Genomic DNA, 24,702 nt, shown 5'->3' with positions numbered 1-24,702 from the left:
TTTAACGAGGTTCTTTGGAACTGTCTTCCAGCCGGTGGGGGCCAGTAAATAGGAGATGAGCCGCCCAGATAACTAGATCCGGCTGGGCCGCCTTCCCACCTACACATGTGGCCAGGGCGCCATCGGGAGTGGTCAGCGTGCAGCTCCGCTTCTGCCGCGTGCCAGTCCGCAGGGACCCCAGGACGTCACTTCGGCCTAGCGGGCCCTGGGTCTGTTGGGAGTTGGCGATGGCGCCGGAAGCCCAAACCTGTATCTGCTCCAACATTTGATGCCCCTGGCGGTCATGGCTTCTCCGCGGAAGCTAGAGCAGGACGTGCAGGCGAAAGTAGATTCATTCCGGGCCCGCATTGCCCAGGAGGCCGAGGATCTAGTGTCCACCTTCTTCCCTCAGAAGCTCTCGGAGCTAGATAGTCGGGTCCAGGAGCTCCGCCTGCAAGACTTGTCCAGAATCCGTTCAGTGCCAGCCCCAGAGAGCCTCATCGCCCCAGACACTGTGGGTGATGGGCCCAACCGGGATCCGCCACCTCTGCAGACCCAGTCCTCCATCAAGGTACTAGCACTGCCCGGCGGCGAGGGACAGCTTCTGCGAAGCAACCAGCATCTGGTGGAGCTGATTGAGCGTGTAAAGCCTGAGATCGAGCTGCTGAGAGAGAAGTGCAACACCGTGCGGATGTGGGTGCAGCTGCTCATCCCGAAGGTGGAGGACGGCAACAACTTCGGAGTGTCCATCCAGGAAGACACCGTGGACCAGCTGTGGACTGTGGAGAGCACAGCAGCCTCCTATCTACGCCGCTTCTCCACCTACTACAACACCCGAGCCAAGCTGGTATCCAAGATAGTGAAATACCCCCAGGTGGAAGATTATCGCCGCACTGTCGCGGAGGTCGACGAAAATGAGTACCTGAGTGTGCGCCAGATCCTGCTCCATGTACGGAACCAGTATGCCACTTTGCATGATGTAATCCTCAAAAACATTGAGAAGATCAAGACCCCTCGGAGCACCAACACTGACAACCTTTACTGAGGACCTTTCTCCACCCCACTTTCCTTCAGGAGTTGGCTGAGCTGTTCAGGCAGCCAGAAGGCTGGTTATCTACAGGTGATGAAACAACTGGAAATGTGCGTTACTCTTTAGAGACTGTTTCGTATAGCTTATCCTCATACTAAATCCTCTTGGTATAATTTTTATTTGATTTTTCTTTGGGGAGAGAGAATGGGATCAAGCCATCTGGTTGAAGGTGGTAAGGCTGGTCAAGGAGAAAGGATGGCCATTTTAAAAACAGCTTTATAGATGAATGTTGGCCAAGGTTTCTTTTTTTATGGCATTGGTGATATTGAATGGTTTCAGGGGTTAATTTAAAAAAAAAAATTTAAGAAAGTTCAATGAAGCTTTTCTTAAAGTTCTGCTCTGTTACTTTGTTCAAACCTCAGAAATGCTCCTTTGATACCATCTTTTGTTTTTTGCAAGAAAAGGAGTTTAAAGGGATGCATTTAGGTCATTGTATGCTTTCAGTTTAGCAAATTGAAATAAAAATCATTTTTTGATGGCCTGTGTGCTTATCTGAACTTTAATTTTCAGATGTATAGTTTTCCTCCTCCTCAGCTGGACTCATACCTTTGGTATTTTTCAACTCTGATTTGTAAGAAAAATGAGCATATAAAGAGGGATAGATCTCAGTTGTTCTAAAGAAATAGGCATCTATACCTCCCTTAGACTGAAGAGAAATCTCTGAAAATGGCTTCCTGGCACAATCTTCTGCCATCTCAGCATCATCTATTTTCCTTTTACACACAATTTAGAGTTTCTTCTGAATATCCATTTGTTTAAGTCCCTGCTAAGTCCTTCAAGCTTATATCACATTTTTTGCCCTCAACTGATTTTCAACTCCTGTATCCTTTTGTCCCTTAAGATATTTCTTATTTCTTAAATGTTTTTCTGTCAAATTATATGGGTCATTTTTTAAATCTAAAGTCTCTAAAATGTGACTGGGTTTTTTCCTCCTTCCTGCTTTTGCTGCCCAGTTTAGGGGAAACCATTGTCATCTTCTCAGTAGTGATCTATATTGTTGGTATATTTCAAGTCCAACATTTCCAGATTTCATTTGCAGGTAAGGTAAATTACTATACCCTGAGTCACCTTATGCATCAGAGAATTTCTTGCAGTTATTGATATGATGAATCTTTCTTCCATGGTGGGTTTTTTTTTTTTTTTTTTTCAGAATTCTACTTTATCTGGTGATGAAGATACTTCAGTCAGCTGAAGTATATTTATTGAAAACTTTTTCAGTGGGACTTCGGATCAGACAGTAAAGCGTCTGCCTACAATGTGGGAGACCCAGGTTCAATCCCTGGGTTGGGAAGATCTGGAGAAGGAAATGGCAACCCACTCCAGTATTCTTCCCTGGAAAATCCCATGGATGGAGGAACCTGGCAGGCTACAGTTCATGGAGTCACAAAGAGTCAGACAGGACTGAGCTACTTCACTTTCGCTTTCTTTCACTTTCACTTTTTTTCAGTATTAGTAGTATTTGAGGATCTTTGTCATTCAAAATCAGCATTTGTGGAAGTTATATAATACACAATTGGAAAAAGAGTGGGAGTTACTTTTGTTGCCTTTTTATATACAGGAATGAGATTATTCCCATGTGTAATTGACAGCTTCATTTCTTTTTCCCATTCAGCTAACAGTGCCCTGAATCCTTATGAGAGCTTTTTAAAACTATGCATAATAAGTTATGACCTTAATCTTTTAATGTATTTTATAGTAGTACTTTCATGCAGTAAATTATTTCTCAAATGAATTTTTGGTAGGGAAATTATGAGGGATAAAATTTATTTTTGTGAGAAATGAGAATGTATTTCCCATTGGAAATTTTTCCCACATAATATAAGACCCTCTGAAACTAGGTAACTGTCCAAGTGAGAGTCTAGAATCTATTATTAAAACTTGCTTGTAATTCTACTCCCCTCCCCCCTTTTTTGCAATATCTTTATAAGAATATACTCCTTGCTATAAGTGAAACTACCTTCAGATCTTGCTTTGCTAAGTCACTTCAGTTGTGTCCGACTCTGTGCGACCCCATAGACAGCAGCCCACCAGGCTCCCCTGTCCCTGGGATTCTCCAGGCAAGAGTACTGGAGTGGGTTGCCATTTCCTTCTCCAATGCATGAAAGTGAAAAGTGAAAGTGAAGTCGCTCAGTCGTGTCTGACCCTCAGTGACCCCATGGACTGCAGCCTTCCAGGCTCCTCCGTCCAGGGGTTTTCCAGGCAAGAGTACTGGAGTGGGGTGCCATCTTGCTTTAGATAGGATCAAAACATAATTATCTACTCTTTTCATTGATCCTAATCATCCCTCCCCATGCCCTCCTTTCCCCATTTAGTGAATGAAATCACTTTTGAAGGAGACTTTTTTATTTAGGAGTTTCTTTTCAACAATGCATTTTGGTTGCCAAGGGTGAAAACCAGCATGAACCTTTATTGTACAGACTTGACTCTAAAGGCTGCTATAAAAACATTTCCTGTTTAACAGTAAGAATTGTTTAATATGTAAAGCAGAGATACTTTCTTTTGCATCTTTTTTTAAAAAGAAATATTTCTTATTTTGAATTATACCACATTTCTAGTGGATGGTTTTGTTTTTCTAAGTGAATAGAGATGTTCATTACATTTTTTTCTGGGGTGGTGTCAAAGTCTGTGCAGGAAGAGCATGATGATTTTGGGCACCTCTTGCTTTTTCATTTTCCTTATCTTTTTCACTTGAAGGAGTAAAACAGCTGTTTCTTCATGAGTGAAGTGAGTTAGAGACATAATCACCTTAAAAAATTTTTAATTTATAACTATATAACATATCCTTATAACTGGGCCTGTATTACTAAAATATACATGAATATGTGTCTATATTAACCTATATAGATGAGAAAAAATTGTAAACTGGTTTAGTGGAAGCTTTATTTTCAAAGTAAACTTCTAAAAAATGATGCCCCAAGATAGAACAAGTTTATTCTTTTGTTGAACTTCTGAAAAGCCTGCATCTTTCAAATTGGACCTTGTAAAACAACAAAAGATATTGCCTAATAGAAAGACTTCTGGTTGCATTTAACATTCTTCTTCAAGAGTTCTCTTTATTTCCCTTGTAAGGTTTTAGATCTGATTCAAATTAAGTGCCAAGAATTCTACGTCAGTTCATATCGTTTGACAGGCATTTAATTGAATGCCAGTGTGTAATCGACAGTGTAAGGAAGTCCAATTGTTGCTTGTTTTTCAAACATAGTTAATCATCTAAGGTTTAAAATACCTGTTCCATACATAATACCACCGTCATCTTACTTGCTTGTTATACTCTTAAACTGTCAAACCCTGTGCCAGTTCAGTTCAGTTGCTCAGTCGTGTTCAACTCTGCCACCCCATGGACTGCAGCACACCAGGCTTCCCTGTCCATCACCAGCTCCCGCAGCTTGCTCAAACTCATGTCCATCCAGTCGGTGATGCCATTCAACCATCTCATCCTCTGTCGTCCCCGTCTCCTCCTGCCTTCAGTCTTTCCCAGCATTAGAGTCTTTTCCAGTGAGTCAGTTCTTTGCATCAGGTGGCCAGAGTTTTGGAGTTTCAGCTTCTTGATGCTGACCTTATGTGAGATTGAAATAAATTATCTCTAATATCCAAGCAAGCATGTCTTTTACTAAGAAAATATGCATGTCCTTTTTAGTTCAGATTTCTGGTATTTGCATTTTTCTCCCTGTTCTAACACTATATCAAACAAATTTGGAGCTGGTGCCTACTTCTGTGAAAATCAGCCCTTTATGATTTCTTCTTGCATATGGTTGCACAAGCTTTTATTGTAATGAGCCTATTTCAGGACTGGTATCAAAACATGGTAGCCAATATGTAACATTTGCTAGCTGTTCTTAAAGCATCTTTTAAATTCCTTTTAAAAAGGCAGCTGAATTGAAAGAGTGTGTGTTTCATGTTTTGTTCTTAGGAAATGGTTTGAAAAACTCATTTGAAATTAATTTTAGTTTTAAATTCTTTTTATGATTCATGAAAGCTTCTAACTCAGATCTGATTGGAAATTCTGAAATTGGTAGATCTGGTTTTTAGAACTCAGTGACATTCTGAGTGACTTTCTTAAGCTATAAAACTGATATAGAAGAGGCTCAAAGTTCTTAAGTTTTTTTTTTTTTAATTATCAAATTGTTTATAAATTCTTTGGTTATTAGAAGCAACTTTTTAAATAGTCTTAATGAGGTTTTCATATTTCTGCAGAACTCTTACCAAATAGCTTAAGGCATTAATAGATAACTGTGATCAATTTAAAATGTTTTTTCAGTTTCAAAAGGACTATCTCAATGCTCAGAAATTTGAAAAACAAACAGGGAGAAGTCATCTCTAATCCACTAGTTTAATGAAATTATTGAAGCTTATGTGTGGGTTTCATTTATTTTAAGAAATACATCTTCTCACATTATTGCAACAAAGATTATGTAAATTTCTATAGAAGATAAACATTTATATTTAAATCAAGTTTTACTGACTAGAATTTCATTTGGCTGTTATCCCCCAGATTCAGATAGCAATAGATAAACCCCCTTTAATTTTGTCTTTCAAGGATTCTTAAGGCTCTGTTACCTAGCTGTGGCAATGATATGCATCTAGGATAAGGGTTTTTACCACAATGTGAAAAATAGAGATCAAGTGGCGAGGAAGACGTGTGCCTAGATTACTGTGGGAATGTCTAGATACTTACAGTAGGATTTTACTCCGATTTTGATTTGAGGTTCCATAGTGGAATTAACCGTTTTATTGTTTAGTGTTTATCCCATTCCCCCTCAAAAAACATTTTTATTACCTCTGTAAATATGTTCAAGAAAGCACTCACTGTCTTGTACTGATTAGATGAGTTGTTCCTTCTTACAGTGATTTGGTATGAGTAGGAGGGAATCCTACTTCCTTTATCAACATTTAAAGATTTCTGAAAGATGCTATTGTGCACTGACATCAAGGCATTTGGTAAAAATTGCTGATCTTTTCGAAGAAACAAAGGACTCAGTCAGTTACAGAAACAGGTGTTGGACCACCCTTGTTCACTGTATTACAACACTGTAGTGCTAACACATAAGTATCTGCCCACCTTGAACTGAAATTATTCGTGGGAAATAAAATAGAAATGTAGAAGTTTCATGACTTATCTTTTCATCAACAGTCATTGGTGTTTAACATTAGATGATTATACATTTGTATATGTTTTTCTTTGCCTTCTTTTTTGTGATAAGTCTTTAAGTTCCTGAAGTTAGTTAGCAGAATCTTATCAGTGAAGCTTAGTGATCCCAGTCACTCAAATTTAAACTATTTCAATACTAAACTGAACTTAATGAATTCTCTCACATAGAGAATGTCAAGTGTTATTTTTACTTGTGAAAAACTATCAGGAGCTGATGAACAGGAACTAAACCTGCCTACAGAATTAAGTTCCTTTTATAACTTGTCCACTTATTTTAGCTTTGTTACTTAATCTCACTCTTAACAAAGTTTTGCAGCATGACCTTGGAAATACTGTTTGCTTCAGATAATACAGCATTTTGAAATTCTTGAATAAATATATAGCTTCCAGTTAAGGTTTTTGATGTACTTTTGCCTCCTTAATTTTACAGATGAAGAAATTTAGATTCAGAGAATTATATAACGTCACACAACTTACGTGACAGAAGTCTAGACACCAAATCATCTTTCATTTCAGGCTAGTGCTTTATTCACTGCACTGTACTGCGTCTTCATTTTCAATAAATGAGATTATAGTGTGTTAAAAGAGAGTTCTAGAAACGTTCAAACCAGTAGCCACAAATTAACATATCACTACGAAGTGGTGTATTACTTTATTATATGAAATTTAAGAGAAGTTGAAATGTTTCTAAACCAGAATGGCCTGTAGTATTTTTACTAAAAGATTATGTAAAGGTATCTAAAACAATCTCTAAACTTATATGGTAACTGTAACTTTATTTTGGTCATAGAAATGACCCTTACTAAACAAAATCCAGGAGTTTCAATACCCCCATTCCACTTCTGAGGAGACATTCTAAACTATCAACCACGCCATTTGTGGTGGTGGTGGTTTAGTCGCTAAATTGTGTCTGACTCTTGCGACCCCGTGGACCCCATGGAGCCTGCCAGGCTCCTCTGTCCATGGGATTCTCCAAGCAAGAATACTGGAGTGGGTTGCCATTTCCTTTTGCAGGGGATCTTCCTGACCCAGGAATCGAACCTGGGTCTCCTGCATTGCAGACAGATTTGTATTGGAGGGAGTTGCTATTACAGCATTTGGAGATAGGTGGGGAGAAATATAGTACAAGATTTTATTTATTTCACTTTTGAATATATGGGTTTAAAATATCTTACTGACCAAGTCCCCTGCCCTCCCATTGTTTACCACCAAAGAACTGCTAAGTGGAGTTGTTACAGCTCTGCCCCTAATAACCTGCAGAATAAAGGGGAAAGCAGAGGAGCGATAGGCTTTTGTTGGAGAGGAAGGCTCAAAGGACAATTTCCCAAAAGAAGTTTATCCTCTAGAGCGTCACAGTGTTCATTATAGTCGCCACTAATCTTCAGCTCTAACTGGTCCTAATGGAGATGTGTTGTAAGAGTAAACTACACACCAGAGTTTGAAGACTAAGAACTTGAAGAAGAAAAGTAAAATAGCTCGATAATTTTTACACTGGTTATGTACAAATTGAATGATAGTATTTTGAATATGTTGGGTAAAGCAAATAGATTATTAAAATTAATTTTACCCATTTCTTTTTACTTTTTTATTACTAGAAAGTTTACATGTGACTTGCATATATGGTTAGCAATATATTGACCTTAGGCAACATGCTTAAGAGCTAAGATTTCTAAGTTAATTGGGTTGAGTCTTGAAGCTGAACCAAAACCTTCTACAGTGACATATTGTGGGGACATTACCTGAGGACACTGATTTGTCATCTTTTCATAATGTATGGTAAAAGTGAATCAAGCTTTCTCAGAGTTCAACTTGATCTTGGAACTTGGAGTGCCTAAAGGGAATGGATGGCCAGCATGCCACTTAAACATATCTTCTAAATATCTTATCTCTTATCCACGGTGAGAGCCTAGAGTACTAGCCTTCTGTATTGCTAATTCAGGGTGATTCCATATGCTTTAGAAACCTAATAGATAGTAAGGGTGACATGTTATTTTGGAGACTGACTTCCCTAACTATTTTTACCTGAATGAAGGAATAATGTACCTATGGATACCTTCAGGCAAAGTCAGGCTCATCCTCAAGGAACAACATTTGAACACTCAGTGAAATCTGGAAAATTCCACTGAATTCCAATAATACTGTTTCTTTGTATTATTTTTATGTGTATACGTATAATACCTTCTCTAGGTAAGTTTCTTGACAATAGTGAGGGATTTTTTTTTTAATTCACTGTTTATCCTTTTGATGTTTGCATATAAGTTTATAAAGCATTTTGAATTTAACTGAGCCAAAACTTGATCAAACTAAAGAAAACTGTTTTCTCATAAGACATATATTAATAGTAAGTGAGGTACTTTGTTACAGTTGAACATGTTTGTGGATGTATACCCAGGAATATGTAACAATGATAGACATCTAAAAATTTGATTCATAATTAAAGACCAGTTTTAGGCTTCTAATTAAACAGTTTTTAATCACAATAATATAAATGTTATAAAGTACTACTGGCAGTTCTCCTCCAATATTCCCAGTGATTTCATTAAGCCTATTCACCCTGCAACAGCTGCAAGTTATTCCAAACATCTGTACTGAATTCCCATGCTGTATAAGCCCATTTGAAAACAACTCGCTCACCCCATTAACAGCATCAGTAATTCTCTTATTACTTTTCTAACCAAGAGTTACGGAGAAATAAGTCTAGTATATCAAAGAGTGAAAAGTTTTGTTTTTCAAAATTGATTCTCTGTGATCATGAATATAATGCTTTAACCTTCCAGGTTTCTGATTTTAAAAAGCTAATTTCTTAAATACTTAAAGGTACATTGTTTATTAAATACTCAAGAAAGAATTCTCTTAGATTTTAAGTTTTATTTGCTAATATAAAGACTTAAAATATTCTGGTTAAAATTATTTCATAAATTTTAAACAGTTTAACAAGTATAGTGAGCTCAAGACATCACTGTCTTATTCCTCAGCTTGTTTAATGTTAGTGAATGTTTTTCTCTGCTTCTTTCCTTCATTTTCTGATGTGAGACAAGCACAAAATTATTGAACCCATTACCTACGTATTTCATAGCTTACTCCAGTACTTCTTTAAGGCACCCATCTGGAACTAAAGAAATTTGACAGACTAAGATGGTTGCTTTTCTGTAGAGGAGAAGTGAAAAAGACCATTTTATGAGCTTCATGAGCTGAGAGTTAATATTTTCAATGAACCAATAAGTTGAATATAGTCCTTTGTATTTAAATTTCAGCTTATCGCATTGCATTATATTAAGTCCAAAAGACCACACAGTATGGTAAGAAGTTTAAATGTTACTTAAGAATCGAATTTCTGTTTATACTTTTAGAAAGAAGATTAAGAGTAATGACAACAAATGAAGTCAAAATAGCTTGATTAAAGGAAGCAAATAATTGTAGTTTATTAAAAGAATATCTCCTTAATCTTACAGTGTATGCTAATTTTTTGCTTTGCAAGTACATAAACTTACGTATTACGAGATATGCTCATTCTGTAAAAGTTTTATGTAAAATTAACAAACTTTAGCCCCATAAGAACATTTAAAAATTAAAACTAATGTTTGAAAAATGAGAACTTTGATAATTCCCATAGGAAAGACTATAAGATATATTGTATCAGAAATATTACTCATTATTCATTTTTTAAGCTCTTTCATTTCTACCTCAGAAATCATTTAAATTTTTTCAAAAAAGTTTAACAACAGTCCTGCCTAGAAAATAAATTTAAGACTTTTAGTATTATCTCATGGTGGTACTATTCTAAATATAAGTTTAATCAGTAACTAGATTTACTCTGAAATTATTTCTGAAATTTTTAGCTACACTGTCAGATTAATGGCTAACTTATTTTCTTTTTTAAATTTAATTTGTATTTTATTTTGGAGTATAATTGATTTACAATGTTGTATTAGTTTCAGGTGTATAGCAAAGTGATTCAGTACATTCTTTTTCAGATTCTTTTCCCTTATAGGTTATTGGAGAATATTGAGTAAAGTTCCCTGTCCCATACAATAGACTGGTCCTTATTGATTATCTGTTTTATATGTAATAGTGTGTATGTGTTAATTTCAAACTGATCTCTTCTCAGTAATTTCAAGAAGCAATATTATTTCATTAAACAATCAAATTGTCCCTGTCCATTGATTAACCTATCCTGAGGATTTACTGATCTATTATTTTGTTCAGGTGTATGTGAAACTCTTTCTGTACCTGTTCTTGAGCTCCCAATAAGTATTAAGGCATTTATTACCTTACATATGGGAACACATTTGCTGTATAACCCTGGTAACATTGTTATGATGTTTTAGTATAAAATTACTAGTAGATAGAGAGACCCTTATGTCAATCACCTGTACATTATTCTGTCCTGTTAACCAACAGAAATCCTTAACTGTCATAAAATGATTTTCTTGTTTGTCATATAATGAAGTATTTGAGTGTAATTATATGAAGTAATTTTTAAAGTCAGTCAGTCCTGAGTGACCAAGCATATTCACTCTCATCATTCCCCTGTACCCCTACCCCCAGTATACCCTCACCCACAGTATATTTTAGGCAAGCCTTAATTTGGATTTCTACTCATAGTTTTGGCAGTCCTAATGTGTGTAGTGAACAAAGCTAGTGGAGGTGATGGAATTCCAGTTGAGCTATTTCAAATCCTGAAAGATGATGCTGTGAAAGTGCTGCACTCAATATGCCAGAAAATTTGGAAAACTCAGCAGTGGCCACAGGACTGGAGAAGGTCAGTTTTCATTCCAATCCCAAAGAAAGGCAATGCCAAAGAATGCTCAAACTACCGCACAATTGCACTCATCTCACATGCTAGTAAAGTAACGCTCCAAATTTTCCAAGCCAGGCTTCAGCAATACGTGAATCGTGAACTTCCTGATGTTAAAGCTGGTTTTAGAAAAGGCAGAGGAGCCAGAGATCAAATTGCTAACATCCGCTGGATCATGGAAAAAGCAAGAGAGTTCCAGAAAAACATCTATTTCTGCTTTATTGACTATGCCAAAGCCTTTGACTGTGTGGATCACAAGAAACTGCAGAAAATTCTTCAAGAGATGGGAATACCAGACCACCTGACCTGCCTCTTGAGAAACCTGTATGCAGGTCAGGAAGCAATAGTTTGAACTGGACATGGAACAACAGACTGGTTCCAAAGAGGAAAAGGAGTATGTCAAGGTTATATATTGTCACTCTGCTTATTTAAAGTATATGTAGAGTACATCATGAGGAATGCTGGGCTTGAGGAAGCACAAGCTGGAATCAAGATTGCCGGGAGAAATATCGATAACCTCAGATATGCAGATGATACCACCCTTATGGCAGAAAGTGAGAACTAAAAAGCCTCCTTCCTTAAAGTGAAGGACGAGAGTGAAAAAGTTGGCTTAAAGCTCAACATTCAGAAAATGAAGATCATGGCATCTGGTCCCATCACTTCATGGCAAATAGATGGGGAAACAGTGGAAACAGTGTCAGACTTTATTTTTGGGGGCTCCAGAATCACTGCAGATGGTGATTGCAGCCCTGAAATTAAAAGACGTTTACTCCTTGGACGGAAAGTTATGACCAACCTAGATAGCATATTAAAAAGCAGAGATGTTACTTTGCCAGTGAAGGTCCGTCTAGTCAATGCTATGGTTTTTCCTGTGGTCATGTATGGATGTGAGAGTTGGACTGTTTAGAAAGCTGAGCACTGAAGAATTGATGCTTTTGAACTGTGGTGCTGGAGAAGACTCTTGAGAGTCCCTTGGACTGCAGGGAGATCCAACCAGTCCATCCTAAAGGAGACCAGTCCTGGGTGTTCATTGGAGGGACTAATGCTGAGACTGAAACTCCAATACTTTGGCCACCTTATGCGAAGAGCTGACTCATTAGAAAAGACACTGATGCTGGGAGGGATTGGGGGCAGGAGGAGAAGGGGACGACAGAGGATGAGATGGCTGGATGGCATCACCGACTCTATGCACTTGGGTTTGGGTGAATTCCAGGAGTTGGTGATGGACAGGGAGGCCTGGCGTGCTGCGATTCATGGGGTCGAAAGAGTCAGACATGACTGACCTAGTGAACTGAGCTGAACTGAATGTGTGTAGCAGACAGCAGGTTTTTAGATTTGAAGTTGCTCTTGAATCACTTATGAATAAATGAATGAATAGATAAATAATGGCTAAAGTAGGTCCTCACCTGAAGTTTGGTGGTTTCAAACAGCTGTTCAGTTCCTCAGTCGTGTCTGACTCTTTGCTGCCCCATGAACCGCAGCATGCCAGGCCTCCCTGTCCGTCACCAATTCCCGGAGTCCACCCAAACCCATGTCCATTGAGTCAGTGATGCCATCCAACCATCTCATCCTGTGTCATCCCCTTCTCCTCCTGCCCTCAATCTTTCCCAGCATCAGGGTCTTTTCCAATGAGTCAGCTCTTTGCATCAGGTAGCCAAAGTATTGGAGTTTCAGCTTCAGCATCAGTCCTTCCAGTGAACACCCAGGACTGATCTCCTTTAGGATGGACTGGTTGGATCTCCTTGCAGTCCACGGGACTCTAAAGAGTCTTCTCCAACACTACAGTCAAAAGCATCAATTCTTCTGGGTTCAGCTTTCTTTATGGTCCAACTCTCACATCCATACATGACTACTGGAAAAACCAGAGCCTTAAATAGACAGACCTTTGTTGACAAAGTAATGTCTCTGTGTTTTAATATAATGTCTAGATTGGTCATAACTTTCCTTCCAAGGAGTAAGCGTCTTTTAAATTCATGGCTGCAGTCACCATCTGCAGTGATTTTGGAGCCCAGAAAAATAAAGTCAGCCACTGTTTCCACTGATTCCCCATCTGTTTGCCATGAAGTAAAGTACAAACCAGTGTACTGTAATTTTATTTTTAAGATTTTGATTTTATTTTCTAGAAACTTTTTATGTTCAAGGAGTTGTCATCCAGTCGTACTTTAATCATTCGTTGACTGTCCACAATAGAGTCATACATTTATTTCCTCTTCATGAACAAAGAAAATCATTTAACAATTCTTGTTTTCTTCATGAACAAGGTATATCATGGGAGGTTTGAAATAGTAGATTCAAAAATTTATGGGACTGTCTTCACTACTCATAACTTAAAACATCTAAGAATAATTCCTAATATATGAGATTACCTATACTTATTTTGACATTAATGTTTTAATATATGACTGTTAGAATTGTTCATGCAAATGCACTTTAGAATCCTATTAATAATATTGAAATAATTATGTTGAAGTTACTTTAGCTTACTTTTTCTTACAGTCGTCCCTACTTTTATGTTCATATAATTATCTATCATTCATATAGATTTGAGGCTATAAAGATTATCTCAGATGACAATTTTTCCCGAGTGTATTTATCATCCTGATATTATATGATTTAGAGTTATGTTGAAGGTAGTGTATGCTTCCTGGACATACAGCAAAGACAGACCAGAAGTACACAAAAGAGAGATTAGAAGTTTTATGTTATAGAGAAATATGATTTGTTCAATAATTTTGTGTTAAGTTGTTGATGAATATTGATTTCCTTTTATTTAGGGGCATCCTAGAAACTTGTCTAGGTATGAGCAGAATTGATCATTCCTAGCAATTTGATAAACTGCCTTTCATGAACCAGTTGTATTTTCTAGTTTGGAGGTCTCAATGTCACTTTTCTTGATAATTTTAAAAACTTTTATTTTGATTTATTCAGTATACCAAACAAACAAACAATTGTTTGGTATACTGGAATAAAATTGTTATTGACAGAGCTTGGTCTAAATGCCAGCTGGGCCTCAGTTTTTTCAAATGAGGGCATATATATAAGATCTCTGAGGTCTCTTCCTCCCGTATGGCCCTGTGCTTTTGCCTAATGAAATTTCTTTCATATTTTGGTTGGCTTTTTGTGTGTAATAGCAGACTTTTAAGAATATCTCCCACATGAGACTTGCGACATGAGATTTGTGGAGTCAGGAAGGGGATGATCATAAAGTCTTCAAAGACAGAGTATGAGCAGAGTCATGTAAATAGTAAGGTATTCTCAGAACAGAATAATAAAGATCAAGAGCAATACAGACACAGGGACCCTCACTACCAAGTATACCTGAAGGAATGTGGGATTCCCAGATGGTGCTAGTGGTAAAGAACCTGCCTGCCAATACAGGAGACATAAGATGTGCGAGTTCTATTTCTGGTTTGCAAAGATCCCCTGGTAGAGGACGTGGCAACCCACTCCAGTATTCCTGCCTGGAGAGTCCCATAGACAGAGAAGCCTGGGGGGCTATAGGGTCACAAAGGGTCAGACACTTCTGAAACAACTGAGCACACATCATCTTCTCAGTTAAGTATGTATTCTATATATATCCATTTGAATGTCCCATATATAGCAAGAGTTGGGAAATAGAAAAGAAATTTTAGATTGCTTTGGATTTTTTTTTTTTTAACATTTTAGAAAGCAGCAGCTTGGTATCTTTGCTTAATAACTGTATGTTGAAACAAAGAAAGGGGTTGGATTAGTCGACTGAGTAACTTTTCCCTGTTTTATTATTTAGTATTTACTTCTGAGACACTTGCCTTGTTTTTTTTTCTTTTTAAATAGTATCTATTGTTTTCCTAATTGTTAAATTTTTATTTTCCTTTTTGGTTTATGGCTCCTATTTATAATTAGCCTAATACTTCAATCAGCCATTTCAAATTGTCATTCTATTCATCTTTTGAGTTCTGTGTTAGCCGATGATTTTTCATGATCTTTGAATGTCAGAGTTCACAACCATTTGATTGGTCTAAAGAGCATATCTATTGTCATACTTCCTAATAAAAATGTTTACTTGTTGTAAGAGTAAAGATTCAAAACTCAGAGAAAAATATCTCTCTCCTCCACCCAAAAAAAACCCCTTCTGTTAGAATGAGGAACGTTATCTTTGTGTGGTATTTTGGGCTTCCCTGGTGGCTCAGAGGGTAAAGCGTCTGCCTGCAATTTGGGAGACCCTGGTTCAGTCCCTGGGTTGGGAAGATCTCCTGGAGAAGGGAACAGCTACCCACTCTAGTGTTCTGGCCTGGAGAAGTCTATGGACTGTAGTCCATGGGGTCACAAAGAGTCGGACATGACTGAGCAACTGTCACTTTCATGAGGTATACTCTTGTGTGTGACCTGATTTTCCAGGGCTGGGCTCAGCACATCTTACTTCCTCTAGTGCTTCACCATGTTAGCACTTGTGTAGACCTCACATTAGAGAGTGAACTACAGCTTAGATTCTTATTACATTGTTTTGAGTGTTTCCATAGGTAAGTATTGGGCAGTATCTTAAAATAATAGCTTCTGCTTCTTAGAGGCATCTGTTTAATAGCTGAACTCTGATGAGGAACGTAAGTGATCTTTGATTAAATGCGGTCTCCTCCAGTTGTATTCCTCATTTTACTGTTTCTGATGAAGAACATATTTTCTATTTGGATGGTCTAAACTTTCTCCTTTCTCTGTTCTATGCATGTGTGTTTTCCTTTGTTTTGTTTTTGTCATCTTTACAGCTAAGGAAACTTGTAAAGAAACATTATCACATCTAGACAGATAAGTCTTCTTTAAATGAGTATACTTCATGTTCTGTTGACTTGAGTCCCTTTAACAATAATGGAAAAGATTGACTCACTTACTTTTTTTAAGTTTCAGTTTCTATTATTTGCCCAATTTATTCTAGTGCTGTGGATACAAAAATTCCAAACATTTTTAGCTCTTTGAAGTCATCTTTGTAGTGACCAGCCCTAATTCCTTTTATTCCTAATGTCATTGTTGTTATTAGTTGCTAAGTGATGTCTGACTCTTTGCAACCCCATGGACTGCAGCATGCCAGGCTTCAGTGTCCTTCACCATTTCCCAGAGTTTGCTCAAACACATGTCCATTTTGTCGCTGATGCCATCCAACCATCTCATCCTCATACATCCTAATAGTATATCTCATCATATTATGAATATAGATCAGTAATAATATTTTTTTTGGTGGTACTTAAGATGTACTAGGAAAAGAGTACGTTTAATTGTTGGCAAGAGATTAAGATTAAAAAAAGATATTCTGAGGATATTGTTGTTCAGCATCTCAGTCTGACTATTTGAGACCTCTTGGACTACAGCACACCAGGCTTCCCTATCCTTCACCATCTCCCAGAAGTTGCTTAAACTCATATCCGTTGAGTTGATGATACCATCCAACTGTCTCATCCTCTGTCATTCCCTTGTCCTCCTGCATCTTTCCCAGCATCAGGGTCTTTTCCAACAAGTCGGCTCTTTGCATCAAGTGACCAAAGTATCGGAGCTTTACCTTCAGCATTAGTCCTTCCAATGAACACCCAGGACTGATCTCCTTTAGGATTGACTGGCTTGATCTCCTTGCAGCCCAAGGGACTCTGAAGAGTTTTCTCCAACACCACAGTTTGAAAGCATCAATTTTTTGGCACTCCATCTTCTTTATGGTCCAACTCTCACATCTATGTATGACTATTGGAAAAACCATAGCTTTGACTACATGGACTTTTGTTGGCAAAGTATTGTTTCTGCTTTTTAATATGCTGTCTAGGTTTGTCATAGCTTTTCTTCCAAGGAGCAAGTGCCTTTTAGTTTCATGACTGCAGTCATGAAACTAAGTCAATCACCAGCTGAGGTGATTTTGGAGTCCCAGAAAATAAAGTATTTCACTATTTCCATTGTTTCCCCATCTATTTGCCATGAAGTGATAGGACTGGATACCATGATCTTAGTTTTTTGAGTGTTGAGTTTTAAGCCAGCTTTTTTCACTCTGCTCTTTCATCTTCATCAAGAGGCTCTTTAGTTCCTGTTTGCTTTCTGCCATAAGGGTGGTGTCATCTGCATATCTGAGGTTATTGATATTTCTCCCAGCAATCTTGATTCCTTCTTGAGCTTCATCTAGCCTGACATTTTGCATGATGTACTCTGCATATAAGTTAAATAAGCAGAGTAAGTAGAAGTACATGAGAGGAGCTAATGTGGACTTAAGCTTGGGAATGAAAAGGGGGCATATTTCGTGCTGAAGGGAAGAACGAAGGAGTCCAAGATGATTTTAGATTTCTGTTTGGATAACTAGATGGAAATTGATGAGTTAATGAAAGTAGAAAACACAAGAGAAGATAAATTGTCATTTAAGAATACTGTTATAGATATTCCAGTGGAGATGTTTAGTGAAAAATTGTAAATATGGGTCTTCAGTTAATATTTGGGAGGTTTGAGTCAGACATATACTTCAAGTCATGGGACTAGATGAAAATGCCAATAATATGCGTTGAAAAAAGATTCACCACTAAGGAACACCAATTGTTAATGTGGAATGTGGTGGAAGAGAAGGTAGCAACAACAATAACATTGGAGGGAAATGAGAACTAAGAGAATTCGAGGAGGGAAAGTCGCATGTCAAATGCTGCAGAGAGAAATCTCGTGTGAGGACTGGATAAAAGCAAGTGGCTTGGACAATTAGAATGTAATATTTTTGAGGACAGTTCAGTAGGGTGGAAGTGACAGATTTAGTTTTCATTACTTTGGGCATCAAATGAAAGATGAGGAAGCCCACTGATTTATGACTCTGTTGTAGTTTAGCTATCTAAAATAATGCCATTATTAACTTAGTTAATGCTTTTGAAAAATGTTAGGTCAGACATTAACTGGCAATGTCATATATGTCAGAAATGGAATTACAGCTCTGTCCTAGTAGTGTTTCCTGATTGTAAGCAACAGAAACCTACTGTAACTTAAAGCAGAAACTGCTGACATTAAGCAGAAAAGAAATTTATTGGAAGTCTATTTGGTAGTTCACAGATACCATGGAAGCCTGGAGAATTCAGCTTAGAATGTGGTGGGAACCAAAGGAATCCACACAGCAAAGAACACAGCCATTGTCTCAGCTCAAGAAGTTGGGTTAGGATAACCCACCACTGGACACCCCACAGATCGCTAGCACTGCTGTCAGTGGCAGACTCTTCACTGCTATGAATGATCTGAGTCTTTTTTCACTAATGCCTGAGCCTTTCAAGTTTAAAAAGAGTATATGATTGGCCAAGCTTATGTCACATGTCCGTGCCCTAGTTGCCAAAGAGCTGGGAGAGAGGCTTTGTCTCCTAGCTTCAGGCTTCTGTAATTGAAGATATTTTCTGCACAAAAACCCACTCAGTGGTAATACCAACAAATAGAAAAGCTTTTGGGATGCAGGATAGCCATAACCACCAGCTAATACTATAAAAATTAAGTGCCAAGTCTTAAAGATTCAGGGAAACTAATTTGAAATTCACATGACTAAAATGAAAAATACTTATTAAGCTTAGGAATGTAATCTATGGCTTGCCTTACCAATATTAAGTATCAAGAGTATTAAATCAAAAACTTGACTTTAATCTCTCCTGCTTTATGGTATAAAGTATTAATATAGTATAGTATTAAGAGGCCCTTCAATGTCCTCTCTCTCCAGATATCTGGGCCCCGATAACCTACACTAGGATTCATTATGGCAGCCTGGGCAAACCAAATGGAGGCAACAGTATTGAACCTAGTAGTAGGAGCACATGTCTAGGGATGAGATTAGTCTCAGCTAGACCTGAATGGATATGGGGAGTAGCTGTGACCCTCTGGAGGGGGAGGTAGAAGAATACCACTTTGCAGAAGAGAAAATTGGGTTGGGGCTGGGGTGGAGGGAAGCGCTTTGGGCCACAGTGAAAGCTGAGTGTCTGGGCCAGGCCAGGGATTGGCTGGGGTAGGAGAATAACAGTGGAGGGAAGCAGAGAAAGGCAGATGTTGTACAGATAGTAGATAGTAGTACAGATTCTTCAAATGAATAGGCCTGTGAGAAACTTTTTTTCTTGGTACTAGGATTTAACTTGATTTTTAAATGTGTTTCCTTGCCAGAAGACCATTATTAATCTGCCCACAGAAGAAAAGACCCTTTATCTACATAATTCAAATAAAACTAGACAGTTTTTTCCTTACCCTGTTAAAAGACTAATTTTGGCATAGTGACACATCCAAAAGAAATGCAAATCCAAAACTTCAAAAACTTGATAAGTAATGTAGCCTTTAAATGGAGTCTCTTGAAAAAACAGGAAAGGGAATATTAATAGACAGGAAAACATCCTCTTGTGTCCAACCACCACTCCTTGCCCCCAACACACAGTCACTGCCTTAGTCTCTCTTCTGTCACACAAAGCCCACAGCTCAGGCTAGCCCTCTTTACTCAATTCTTTTCTACCCTTCCAACTTCCAGACTTCTCCCCCTCTGCTAAACTAATACTTTTTAAAAAATGTAAGCCAATGTAGCTTCTTCCAACTCTGGTCTCCACCTATAACCTCACCCCTCCCACACACACTATTAGCAGTGCTAAAAAAAAAAAAAAAAAAAAAAAATCCTTAGAAGAAGCACAGAGATAGGAGTAGAAGCTCTGAATACTTGCACTTCTGTTATTTATCTCTCGCCATTTTTTTTTTAATTAAAAGAAGTGAAATATCACAGTGTATTCCTTCCTTGGTTGAATTTATAGAGTATCTGTGACAGTTGACACCAGTGTTTGTGAAAAAGAATAATGAGAGATCACAATAGAAAAACCAAAATCAGTGGGGACCAAATCATAAAAGAGCTTTCATTTCTAGGCTCAGGAATTTAGATCCGTTGTAAGTGTCTGTCACCCTCAGTTTCTTTTATGCAGCTGTGGAAAGTGGTTCTCTACTATGAGGTGGAACAGGATGAACCTAGACAGCGGTGTCACTGCCCACTTTGTAATTTGCCTTGTCAAATCCAGTCTTTCCTAAAATGTACTTTATGAGTATTTTACAGCCCCTCATATTTCTTTGTGTGAAACCAAGATCAAAATTGCTTTGGAAAGATAAGGATCAAGATCTGTAGTGAAGAGTGTGGAAATATCCAGACACAGAGTCATTCCAGGAGAGATACCTTTAGAAAATAGATAGAGTAGGACTCCTCTTCTTCCACAGCAGAAGACTGTAGAGTCATAGATACGAAGGAATCAGCTAGAATCATATCCCTCCATGTTCCCGTCCCCTGTTTACACACATAGGGCATTTGAGACTACTCTTGTACAAGTGAAAGGGAAAGTCATTCAGTCGTGTCCAACTCTTTGCAACCCCATGGACTGTATATGTTCTCCAGGCCAGAGTACTGGACTGGATAGCCTTTCCCTTCTCCAGGGGATCTTCCCAGCTGTGGATCGAACCCAGGTCTCCTGCATTGTGGGCAGATTCTTTACCAGTTGAGCCACAAGGGAAGCCCAAGAATACTGGAGTGGGTAGCCTATCCCTTCCCCGTTGGATCTTCCTGACCCAGGAATCGAACTGGGGTCTCCTGCAATGCAGGCAGATTCTTTACCAACTGAGCTAGCAGGGAAGCCCCAAACGGGAATGCGGGCATCGATCCCACTACTGCTCATATGCTAAGTGAGCGCTCTACCATTTGAGCTAATCCCCAACTTCACTCTTGTACAAGTTTACTTCATTTCTAGAGCCTCTGCCTAGAAGTTTAAAAACAATTTTTGGTCTCGACCCAACATTTTCCCCAATTTTTTTCAACAAAAAATAAAGTAATTCTCTTAGATACCAATGTTTAACTTTGCTTGAAGTGTTTCCTAATTAATCTCTTTTTTCAGAAAACTTGATTCAATTTTCTATAGACACAGACCCTCTGTCCCTTCCCCATCCTTTGCTTTGGTAGCATATCTGTAGTTTGCAATTTAATTCTCAGGAAATTCACTTCCTGCCAGTAGTCCTGAGTAAAGTCAATTTTTAAAATAAAACATCTTGTAAACATGTCTGACAAACTCTCATATGGTTAAACTCTATACGTTTAGTGTTTGATCTTTCTCCTTAATAAGACATTTTTCTGATTGCTACACTCTCAGCACACAACAAATGATGATTGATAACAAGTTTCAGGAATCCTAATGTATTTACCTAAATCACACATGGTCCACCTTTGAAAAAGCTCTGTATTATAGCTGACAAAGTTTTGAAGTTGAATGAGCTCAGATTACTGAATGAAGAAATAGGAAGTATAAGGTCAGAGACTTCCTAGCACTCTACCTATTCAAGGCACATAACCAACATTTTGTTCTAAGAGCTTTCTTTAGGAAAAACAATCCCACCCTGGTTTAGAAACGCTTTCCCTGAAGCTCTCATCAAGAGAGAAGAATGATTAGGGGGCTACTGTCTTATTCTTGGGAAAGTTTACAAGGAATCATTTTGACTGTGAAACTCAAAATTAATTCTGGATTTGAAAAAGAGAGGCATATGTAACTGTGTTGTTGTTCAGTTGCTAAGTTGTGTCTGACTCTTCATGACCCCATGAACTAACTGTAGCACGCCAGGCTTCCCTGTCCTTCACTATATCCCAGAGTTTGCGCAAATTCTTGTCCATTGAGTCAGTGATGCCATCCAACTGTTTCTTCTTTTGTCATCCCCTTCTCCTTTCGCCCTCAGTCTTTCCCAGCATCAGGCTCTTTTCCAATGAGTTGGCTGTTCTCATCAGGTGGTCTAAGTATTAGAGCTTCAGCAACAGTCCTTCCGATGAATATTCAGGGTTGATTTCCTTTAGGATTGACTGGTTTGATCTTCTTCCTGTCCTAGGGTCTCTCAAGACTCTTCACCAAACTATGAGGTTGACCATTATGAAATTACTGAGATTTGACTCACCATAAAAATGACAGTTTTGTATGGTTCAATCTTGCCCTTTTTGTGTGAATAAAAGAGTTCAGCATAGAGCCATAACAGAGTGAAGTAAGTCAGAAAGAAAAAATAAATATGTATTAACACACATATATGAAATTTAGAAAAATGGTATTGATGAACCTGTTTGCAGGGCAAGTGGAGATGCAGACGTGGAGAACAGACTTACGGACACAAGGTGGGGATATAGAAGGTGAGGGTGGGAGGAATGGAGAGGGTAGCATGGAAACGTGCACACTAACATATATGTAAGATAGATAGCTGGTGGGAATATGTTTTCTGGCTCAGGGAACTTAACCTGGGGCTCTGTGACTACCTAGAGGGGTGGGATGGGATGGGAGTTGGGAGGGAGGCTCACGAGGGAGGGACATATGTATACCTATGGCTGATCCATGTTGATGTATGGCAGAAACCAACACCATATTGTAATTATCCTTCAATTAAAAAATTAAGAAAAAAAAAAAGGAGTTCAGCATTAGTTGGGGAGTTTTGGGGGCTTGTAGAGTTTGATATGAGAACCATTGCTTATGGCAATACTTGAGTTTGTACTTATTAGGATTTCAAACTAACTTTTTTTTTTTTTGGTGACCTTGCCTGCACTATCAGATTTGAATTTACTGTCAAAATTTTCCTCTTGTCAGAATGTAAACCTTGGCTCACTTTTGAGCCATCTGTTGTGCTCTAATAGTTTTGATTTATTTTTCCTCTGGCTGACATGTGTGCTAACGGTGCAGATGCAAACTTTACATTTCCTTTTATTGGCCTGTACTTTTATTGGATATGTTAGTGGCACAAATACTGCATTCATATTAGCTATTTCTATTAACTGTTTCTAGTTCGGGGATGAGTAATGTATTTTACTTATGTTTTTACTGTGATGGGAAGTTCTACATCATAGACATTTTAACAGACTTTTAAATGATTCCACTCTACTTAATTTTACCAACTCTAATTTTTTCTCTTTTTTTTGCAATTCTTATTTTCGGGATATGTCAGTATGTGTGTCTGTGTAGTTTAATGATTTCAAATTCCCTAATTGCCTTTGGTCTATAATTGCTGAAATGAAAGGACAGAGATGTTTCCTGATCAACAGTTAATGTAACTACTAGAAATTAACGTTGGTTCAGAATGCTGTGAATTGATAAATAACTAGGAAAAACTGACTTTAATTACTGTTTTGGCCTTCAGTTTGGTGGTTTGAAAGATACTTGGTAAGGTAAATGAAGCAGTGATACAGGAAACAACAGGTAGGAACATATTGATAGAGAAAATTTAATACAAAGCTATTTTTCAAATGTGGATAGATGCTCTTATTATTTTTGGTCTGTTTTTAACAGTTTTCTGGGTTAGAAAACCAACCCCCATGTCTGTAATACAGTTTATATGGTTCAAATTTAAAATATCAAGAGGTCATTGTTATTAATATGGACCTGATTTGCAAGACTTTTTGACATGTTGATCTAAGTGATCTAAGAGAAAGCTGTTTAGTGTCAGAGATACTGCCCGTTGCAGACTGAGTTTCCCTCATCTCTAGGGGACATCGTTAGATATTAAATACCTTCCTTTCTGGTCTTCCCTGGTGACTCAGTGGTAAAGAATCTGCCTGCCAGTGCAGGAGACACTTGTTCAATCCTTGGCCCCGGGGGAATCCCACATGCCGCAGAGAAACTAAGAAAACATAAGACTACATCTATGAAGTCTGTGCTCTAAAGCCTGGAACTGCAGCTACTGAAGCCCACTCAGCCTAGAGCCTGTGCCCTGCAGCTACTGCAGTGAGAAGCCTGAGCACACTGCCATTAGAGAAAAGCCTGCATGACAACAAAGACCCAGCACAGCCGAATAAATACATAAATTCTAAATACATTCCTTTCTATCAAAAATAAAAGACTGCAGCCTTGATTCAGTTTCCTGACATGGGGAAAGCTGTTCTACCTAGTAAAACAGAGACTAGGGGTAATCTGTTAATTAACACAGTTGGTTAAAGCAAAGGATCTTTTTTTTTTTTTAAGATATATACATGTGTGTGTGTTACTTTATTTCAGTTAATTATATAAATGTGCATTCATTTGCCAAGCTTTGAGGTAGGGCTGGTTCTTCTTGAGTGCGCATCTACTAAAGTTCCATGTTGTCTTTCTTGCAATAAACTCTACTCACTGTGTGCATGCTAAGTCACTTCAGTCGTGTCTGACTCTTTGCAACCCTATAGGCTGTAGCCCACCAGGCTCCTCTGTCCAAGGGATTCTCAGGCAAGAATAGTGGAGTGCGTTGCTGTGCCTTCCTCCAGGGGATCTTCCTGAGCCAGGGATCGAACCTGCGTCTCTTTCTTCTGCATTGGGAGGCAGGTTCTTTACCACTAGCGCCAACTTGGAAGCGCTACACCCACAGTGCTCTCTTTCTATTCACACTGTTTTATCAGTTACATAGTAGTTTATTAAATTACACAATTAGTAACAAATGCAATTAGCGGAGGTAGTTTTGGAAAAATAACCCAACTAGTCCTGAATGTTTAGTGTGTTAAAGACATCAGTAAGTTTTAGAGGGGGAGCAGGAAGGGTCATTTAACCTAGTGAGTTAGTTTAAGCTAAGGTCAGTTTCTACCTACACAGATATGTAGAATCAACATTAGACAAAACTTGGTAGGACCTCAGTTTGAAGGTGCTTTTCCATCATAACCTCCAGCTGGGCAAAATGTGGTCTTGTTCTTTTGATAAGTTAGTCTCCAATTTTAGCTCTTTTAAAAAAAGAGAAGAAACA

At 38.2% G+C, this 24,702-nt stretch overlaps 2 protein-coding genes across 2 annotated transcripts in view; both read left to right on the top strand.

Annotated features, from left to right (window-relative positions):
- The window catches only part of ATF6 (activating transcription factor 6), a 239,137-nt gene that overhangs the window by 144,821 nt on the left and 69,614 nt on the right, over nucleotides 1–24,702 (top strand). The window lies entirely within an intron of this gene.
- On the top strand, nucleotides 284–1,024 carry LOC128044512 (proteasome activator complex subunit 3-like). Its single transcript, XM_052636772.1, has one exon. The coding sequence runs from the start codon at nucleotides 284–286 to the stop codon at nucleotides 1,022–1,024; it is 741 nt and encodes a 246-aa protein (XP_052492732.1).

The sequence above is a fragment of the Budorcas taxicolor genome, chromosome 3 (assembly GCF_023091745.1).
Source record: "Budorcas taxicolor isolate Tak-1 chromosome 3, Takin1.1, whole genome shotgun sequence".
Classification (NCBI taxonomy): Eukaryota; Metazoa; Chordata; class Mammalia; order Artiodactyla; family Bovidae; genus Budorcas; species Budorcas taxicolor.
Note: the sequence above shows the minus strand (reverse complement) of the source record. Positions and strands in the feature narration are given on the sequence as shown.